The sequence below is a fragment of the Myxocyprinus asiaticus genome, chromosome 32 (assembly GCF_019703515.2).
Source record: "Myxocyprinus asiaticus isolate MX2 ecotype Aquarium Trade chromosome 32, UBuf_Myxa_2, whole genome shotgun sequence".
Taxonomy (NCBI): domain Eukaryota; kingdom Metazoa; phylum Chordata; class Actinopteri; order Cypriniformes; family Catostomidae; genus Myxocyprinus; species Myxocyprinus asiaticus.
The window spans coordinates 19322253-19331031 of NC_059375.1; the positions used below are offsets into that span (position 1 = coordinate 19322253).

The 8779-nt window shown below is 36.4% G+C and overlaps 1 protein-coding gene across 3 annotated transcripts; it reads right to left on the reverse strand.

The window, feature by feature from the left end:
* Nucleotides 1-231: 231 nt before the first annotated feature.
* On the reverse strand, nt 232-8295 carry LOC127423338 (interferon-induced protein with tetratricopeptide repeats 5-like). Of its 3 annotated transcripts, none has more exons than XM_051667548.1 (3): nt 8162-8293; nt 2289-2411; nt 232-1910 (listed from the first exon to the last, which is right to left on the reverse strand). In XM_051667548.1, exons 2-3 carry the CDS (start codon nt 2291-2293, stop codon nt 482-484), a joined length of 1434 nt encoding a protein of 477 aa, XP_051523508.1. In that variant the 5' UTR covers nt 2294-2411; nt 8162-8293; the 3' UTR covers nt 232-481. The 3 variants fall into 3 exon arrangements, with proteins under 3 accessions (XP_051523508.1, XP_051523507.1, XP_051523506.1); XM_051667547.1 differs by lacking the exon at nt 8162-8293 and adding an exon at nt 5632-6337; XM_051667546.1 differs by lacking the exons at nt 232-1910; nt 2289-2411 and adding an exon at nt 5500-7772 and having other exon boundaries at nt 8162-8295.
* Between the last annotated feature and the right edge of the window lie 484 nt (nt 8296-8779).

The window sequence follows — 8779 nt, forward strand, 5'->3', positions numbered from 1 at the left end:
TATTTGACAGCAAGACAAATAAGTAAATTACCTCAGAAATTATTAAACAACACCTGAATCAGTTATTAACTAACTCCAACACTGATGTTGCATACCCCTCAACAAATGTGTAGTTGCGCCCCTGCATATAGATAAAAGCTTGAGTAACAGATTTATTATTATTATTATTATTATTATTATACCATAGTAACTTCCAGACACAACGGGGAAATTATTATACTCTCTGATTTTTATATTGAGGAATATTTTTTAGCTTTATTCAACAAGATGTTATGTCTATGATAGGTTAATCTTAAAACAGGCATATATTGTATACAGGCAATACAATTTTATATTATCAATCTTCTATCTAACACAATGTGCATTTTACAGCCATGTAGAATAGATGCAGTCTTTGCAAGTAGGTGAAGCACAATCAGTAACATACAGTATATTACAATGCTGATACATCAATAAACATAAAAGGCCTAATGTTGTGATTTTACTGCAAAGACAGCCTGAGAGCACAAAGGTTACTGAGGTACTCATCATTGTCTGCATAACTCAGAGCTTTCTCATAGCACTCAATGGCTTGACGTTTCTCTCCTTTTTCTCTGTGAAGGAAACCTAGTATACCATGAGTGTTTCCATCCACTGTGTTTCTATGGATATGTTTCTCAGTAATCTTTTTCAAATTGTAGGCACTTTTCTTCCCTTCAACTGATTTTGGGCTCATCTTCAGACATTCCATGTAGTGCTTGATAGCCAAAGCCTCACATCTGAGGCAATGCAGCTGGAATTCAGCATAGTAAAAGTTGATCACATGGAGATTGTCATTTTTCTCTTTGGCTGTTTTAAATGTGATCTCAAATAGCTCCTCAGCCCGTGACATGTCGCGCCGTTCTCCATACTGCAGTGCCAGATCACTCATTGCAGAAATGAATGAGGAGTTTAGGCTGGTAGCCTTTTCCAAATGGTAGATACATTGATCACGAATCTGTTGAACCTTAGACATCTTGGCATGGTGGCTTCCTTCCTGCAGCAGTTGAATTTTCTTAAGCTTATAGCTGAGAGCTAACTGATGATGTATGAAACATGAATTTGGTACATTTTCAAGTGCTCTCTTCAACAGAGTAATAGACCTATCAACACATCCTTTATTCCTGAAGAATTTCCCCACATATCGCATGACATGCGGGTGTTCTGGAGATCTTTCTAAAGCCATCTTTACCAAGCTTTCAGCCTCATCGTACTTCTTGAAAACAACCAGTCGTATCCCTAGGAGAACCTTAAGAACATCATCATCTGGATTTTTATCAATGGCCCGTCTTAGTTGCTTGATTGTGAGGGAATCCTCTAAATTGAAGATTTCGTATTCAGTGCGATACAGAGCGATGGCATAACCAGTGTTCCACTCACCTTCTTCTGGTTCCAGTTCTAAGGCCTTCCTGAAACATTCTTTGGCTCTGTCGTAGTACTTGCAAGAAAATTTAAGAAAGGTCCATCCCTTCTCACCAAGCACCTCTGGAACAGATGGAGATTCAGATGGAATCAGTTCATTTATCTTGTGAAGTTTCTTCAGGTAACTTTCACACTCTGTATAGTTCTTCATGTGGTAGTTTAACCAGGCAAGGTTTCCATAGGTGACAATGAGAGTCTTGTGGAATTCCTCCCCATGGCATTCCATGTTGAGCTTCACAGATTTCATTAGGTTGCAAAGTGCCTCTTCATGAAACCCCAAAAGGAATTTTACATATGCCAAAGCACTGTAAGTTCGTGCAAGTCCCTCATTCTTTCCCAGATCTAACTTAATCTGTTCTTCCAGCCTATTGAGAACATCAGTTAGATCTAAATCATCTTTTATCAAAGCCCAGGTAAAGTGGCATTCCAGCTGGAGAAGATTTTCTCTTAAAGAACTGTCCTGATTCACACTGGTAAAAAAAAAACAACAACAACAACAACAACAAAAAAAAAAAACAGGTTGAGATAAATGAATTGAATTACTTATAATCAGCACAGTTTTTTCATAAATGAAAACTAGCATTAATCCAACACTGAATGTAACCAACAGGATGGAATAAAAGAGATAAAATAAATAATGTAATGCAATACTGCATTTACTCTTGTTTATAATGGTTAACTCTTTCATGACAGTGAGCTCTTCTTTACATTCAGTTATTTATCCTTATGTTTTTTTAAATATGATAATCACCATATCTTTAGATAACAGAATATTTATGTTGGAAATGTCTGACTAGTTGATGGTTTTGCTAACATTAAAATCATTATAAATAGTAAATGCATCTTACCTCATCTTGGTTGTCTGTACAGTTTCAGAAGCTGTATGATGCAGAGGATGGTCCAGACACTGTTTTATTGTCCTGTCCCAGAGATGGGAGGGTCAAACTTAGAATGAAAACTGAAACTAAACCCTGGCCGAGAGAGAGAGAGGGGGGGGGGGGGGGGGGGTGGTGTAACCTAAGCTGGTGTGTAATGTTTGCAAGTTAAATTAAGGTAGGTATGCCTCTTTTGCATCAGCTGATTTTCCTTAGGTAACAAGGAATTTTTCATTTCTGACATTTAAGTGATTGATCAGTATATTAATTTATGTCATTTAAAAGTGAAGTGTGTCCTTTTTTCTATGCTGAAATACTTAAAATACTCCAACTTATTAGTATTAGTAAGTCATTTTTAGTTCCATTTTCACAAAAAGTGTAAACATATGGCACATATTTGCCTAAGAATCCAGATCAGCCCTACATAGCAGCATTGGCTCAAACAATAGCATGAGTTTTAAGTGGGACGGTCTGTTTGCTTGACCAATGGAAGATGGGGGGAGTGGATAATGGACTCAATTTTTAAGTCATTTTTTTATTATTGGAAATTCTTTTTGAAGTAATCTTACAGCATGACAATCATGTGCCAAAGCATAATTTTTGCTGTTTGAAATGCAGGGATTATTTTTGCAATTCAATTTGGTGATGCTAGTGGAGCAGTAATGACACTTCACATTTAAGTCAATGACAATATAAGATTGATGATATGAAAGTATAAGAGAAAATCATATTATTTATATTTTATTTAAACAAACATAATTGGGTCGTTCCTGGGAATCGGTAATATTTCAACTACAGTACATTTGACCAGCTGTCTGAATACTCCACAACATGAGGCACATATTAAACCTCCAACAAATCATATCTTCCCACCTATGCCATGAAAGCCCTTTTATTATTTCCTATTTTTTTTCTGATTTGGACACCTTTTTTCCTCAACCCCATCACAGACATAATGGAAGTGGTTTGAATATGATTCTACACAATACTTGTTATAAAATAAACATCTACCTACTGCTCATATGTCCCTCATATCAATTTAATGACTTATTTTTAATGTGATTAAGCGACAAAAGGTCAAATTGTGTGTCTGTGGCCTCATTATTTTTTTGTTAAAAATGTATTAAATTCAAATATTTAACTAAAACCCCAACCTTTTTGTGCTAGTCCTTAACATGTCAGGCTGTGCTAAGCAAACAATATATTGATTTTTATTTGTGTTCCCATTTTAACTATCAAATATTATCATTCTTGTCTCAACCAGTGGCGATTTTAGGGGGTGGCCTGTGGTGGCCTGGGCCACCCCTGAAATCTCATTGGCCACCCTGTGGCCACCCCAGAACTGATTGGTAGTTCATCATGTTCATCAACACAAGAACGAAGAACCAATAGAAACACCTGTCAATCAAAGATGACATCTCAGGTCATTTGTTGATTTAGAGCCACACTGACCCAGGGTCAGTTTTATATTTCTGACCATTATAGTAGTGGTGGGACTGGAGCTGTGTAAGCTGATCTTTGATCAGTGGGGGGAGGGGCAGGCCGTGGGTGGCCAGGCAGGTGCCGCAGGTCGCGGGCAGCGGGCGCCAGGTCTGGAGTATAATGGTCGGTCAGAAGCACGAAGCTGACATGAGCTAGCATCTACCTCCAACTTCCAATGAGTTGATGACGTCGATTTGTGGTCAAAAAGAAAGCTATTATTTGAGAGGTATGTTCATCTAATCTAACGTTTAATTTATCCTGAATTTCCATGTGAATGTGAAAATATTTTTTCATTGTTACAGTAGCTAGGTTAAAGAGTAAGCTAGACCCTACACCACATTTAGCATGTTATCTTTATATTGACATGAAATATGAAATGCCATGTTTTCTGATTTAATGACGGAGGTGTGTAAAGCGTTTTACAGATGTATATGTTCAATAGCTAAAGTTATATATATGGCTAACCTGTGTGTGAAATGGAAGGGTTTGTGCTGTGACTGTACTTTAAATCTTTACATTAGTTATTTATGAGCTCTTTATGTGTATTATTGGTCAGTCAGACCAATAAAATCTTCAAAGTTTTTATACCTTATTTGACATTTTAAATATGCAGAGGCAGGGCAAATTGCACTTAAATGCCGCAAATGATTTGACTAACTATTTTATTTGGTAATATTCAAAGTAATTGAAGCTATCAGAACATGTGGAAAATAAACCTGAGTAGACACTGTAAATAGAGTTTTGTTTTTTACTGTATTCAGAGCTCAATCTGCAATTTTGGGGTTTCCAGACAGACACCTATAAGTCCTCGTAGCCAATTTCACACACTGATTTGTACCCAATTTAACAATATTTCTGCTGGACAGTGCAGTTATAGCTAATAAATGAATGAATGATTGATTGAATTGCGCCTCAATCAGTTATCACCTGTACTTGTATCTTTATATGATTATACACTATACCTGATGTTATATGCAGATTAATTCTCTACAATGAGAATAGCTCTTAAAAATGTGACTGACTTTTCCTAAACAATTACTGATTTAAAAATGGATGTTATGTTAAAATAACCAGAGATTCCCAGAAACTGTAATAGGTTGAAATAGAACAGGAATAGAAAACTGTCAAATGTCAAAACAACAGTCTGATATTGAATACAAACAATTCAGTGAATGCTAACATGAGTTTAAGAATTCATTTATTCTACATGTGTAGATGTTGAAGCAAAGCAATGCGATATTTACACATTTTGATCATGTGCCACTCATAAAGGTTCTCCCGGTATCGCCACCCTACACTAGGTCTGTGCCACATCTTGGCCACCCCAGTAAAAATGTCCTGGATACGCCACTGGTCTCAACCCTGTCACAACTCCACTAGGCTTCTTGAGTCCTCATATTATTAACACCATGTTTCATTAAAGTAATTATATAGAATTTGTAATATATAATACGTTGACTATTCCATATTTTTGTCACAATATTCATAAATGTAGTGAATATCTCAACCCTATCACAGGTTGACAGTGAAGAAATGTGACTGTGGCGGAGTTGTGTTTTTCTTCTCAAAATGGACACTTCCTCGTGTGGTGTAGGACGGAAGTCCACTAAGTATGCATGATATTAATACATTTTATATATATATATATATATATATATATATATATATATATATATATATATATATTTATTTATTTATGGATTAAAATATCATTTTAAAAAGTACTGATTTAATATCTTAATTTCATGTGATGGGGTTGAGATGTTGAGCTTGACAATACCCATCTTGTTGTAATACACTTCAAAATATGAATACAGATTATGATACTTCTTACCTATTTCTGCACCACACTTTTGAAGAAAGCTGAATGATGTCACATATGGGCAGAACCAAAATTTTTATGAGCTTAAAGAACGGTTGGTGTGACAGGGTTGAGATCAGACTGATGGACAAAAACGTTATGGCCTGGTTTTTATAATAATAATAAAAAATAATTTTTTGGCAAAATATCTTTCTCAGCAAAGGAACACAAATAAATCTTTACATAAATTACAAAAATTGTAGACAGTATGGACATTTTTATTATTTGTATTTTTTTCTAGGCACAAATTCAGTGATGCTTCTCAGGGACATGACAAAATGATAGGTTTAAGATAGAAAGAAGACATTCTTTTATTATAAAGATTGTTTTAATGCAATAATTTGTTTAATTCATTATAATGGACATATCAACATCTTATGAAAAGCTTTCAACATTTAATTTTAGTAAACCACCACTTTATAAAGTCTGGGGGACTGAAATATTATAGAATCCCAGGAATTACCCAATTCAGGAGGTTTTTTAAAGCAGTTTGTTCAAGTAAACAATATGAGCCACCATGATTATAAGTAGAAAACAAAAATGCATTTCACTAAAATGAAGATAAAGAGCCTGTCTCTACAGTAGGCATGCCTAAACAAAGTCATGTTTATTATGAGTAAGTGAACATTAATAATAGCAAGTCTTTTGCCAAACATATGTGCAAGTAAGAGTTTGGTTAGTTTTTTAGCCTCAGTCCCTTAGCAAAGGTTTCTGATAGCTCATCAGTATCTGAGGAGTGCTGCTGGGCTCTACGGAGATCATCCCTTGCTTGTGTGTCCTGCTTGTCTTCAGAAGACACAAAGGCCAGAATTTCCGATGCTTCTATAACTTTATGCTTGGTGTTGAGGTTCCGCTCTGCAATCTGTTTGAGCTTCTTGCCAGCTTGTTTCCTGTCGTAGCTGTCTACATGAATCTTGTATGCTACCTTGAACTGAAAGACTGCTTTGTCTTCATCCTTTTTCTTGTAAAACAAGAACAAACCATAGCATGTGTGGCAGTGCTGCTTATCAGACTCACTGAGAGATTTGTCATTTATCAGGGTGGTGAAGATCTTCTCTGCCTCTCCAAATTGCCGGTTCTCTCCATAGGCCTCTGCTAAATTCACTTGGGCATAAATATTGGTAGGTTTCAGCTCTACAGCCTTTGAGAAGTGCTTGATACACTCAGCTGCCTTAGCAGCTTTTTGAGCAGCAGGAATGCGTCTCCCAGGCCTCCTTTCCTCAAACATTTGAATGAGCAACTGTTTATGGCACAGACCAATTTGATGATGCAGAAAAGAGGAGTTTGGAGACATCTCTACTGCCCTCTCTAGGACAGAGAGTGATTCTTTAATGGAGCCCTCTGCTCTGAAGAATTTTGCCACATATCTGGTGACTTGCGGCACATCAGGAGACAGTCTGAGAGCCTCCTTTATAAGGTTTTGGGCTTCCTGTCGCCTTGAATTCTGGAGTTTCAGAGCCAAAAGCACCATTATCTCAGTGTTTGTGGGTTCCAAACTAAGAGCCTTTCTAAGCTGTGCAACTGTTCCACTTTCTTCTGCTCTGACTTTCCTGTCTTTATTCATTCCCTCTAGCCTGTATAGCACTATTGCGTAGCCCACATTAAATGACATGTTGTCCGGTTCTGCCTCAAGAGCCTTGGAGAAACTCTCTTTTGCTTGCTCGTAAAATGACACCCCAAGCCTCAGAAAGCTCCATGCTTTCTCACCATGTACTACAGGCAAGCTGCAGGAGTAATCGGATGAACCTGGTATGTCCTTGCATATACTTTTCACTTTTTCCAAGTAATCTTCCACACCATCAAGCTTCCGTAAGTGATAGTGTATCCAAGCAAAGCTGGAGAATGTCACCAGGAAGTCTGTTTTCTTTCTCTTGTCTTCCCTCAATGCTGACTCTGCTTTTTGCAGGTAGTCCAGTGCACTCTCTGTTTCGCCTTTCAAGTGGCTGATAAAAGCCAGAATGTTGAAATATGTGGCATGGTACTTTTGTGGGCAAAATTGGATCCTATCAAAGAGTTTGTCTGGTAAGCTGTTCAGATCTCGTATGTCTAATTTCTCTACCCCCCATGTAAAAAGACATTCCAGCTGCCCAAGCTTAGCTTCCATGTTTTCGTTACTAGAGACATAGGGAAAAGAGATACTAATTGTTTTGTATCACACATACACAGTATACACAGTATGTGTAGAATGCAAAATTATTTTTACATAGCATTACCAGTACAACACTAGAATTAAAGTGTTTATTTTTATTGTGCAGCTATTCTGCAGATATTGGTTTGTGAATCTAAATTTGATATGCAAATTACACCTACACATTTGAGAACTTGCAAATCACTTATATTACATATTACAAATTTGTATGTGTAAATAGGCTAGTTTAGTTAAAAAATGTAAATATGACATTTTATACACCGATTTTAGACAGGTTCGGTTTTTTATAGCCTAAACAGTAGCCACATAAGCATATTGGTTGTAAAAGAACAGGCTTTTCTGGGAAACTCTTACCTCATTTTAAGAGTCCAGGATGTGTTGAGAGATATTTGAGCAGATGTTAAAGTGTGACAGATGGAGACGTTTTGCGCAACATGAAGATTTGTTGTCTCAAAAATGAAACCAAACCACAGAGGGATAAGTTTCGGTTTTGTGATAACAGCTATTAGAAAAGGGGCTGTGCTTATCCATTAACATGCTTAGGTTTCGTTTTCCTTGTAAGATTTGTATTTGTCACATGCCAATTTGTTATGGAGTGATGATGGTGACATTTTCCTTTACATGCTGTACAGTACGTCATGTATGTCATATTGTTCAATATCCAAGCATATGCCATGCTACATTTCACAGTATAAAAGGGGTCTAAAGGCACTTTGGATTTTATTTTCTCCCAAAACACTAAACAGCAACAAAACTACCACAGTAGGGCTACTTTCCCAAACACATGTTTGTTTAAAGGTTGAGTTTCAGGTCATTTGATTTAACATTTAATAACCTTTCAAATGTTGCAATTTTTTTTTTCTCCTTGAGAATCACTGAAATTGTCAAAGTTTTCAAACAAAAAATACTTGAATGTAAATTTTAGTTTTATTCAAGGTGATTAAATCAAAGTTTTGTAATTTTTTTTTTTTT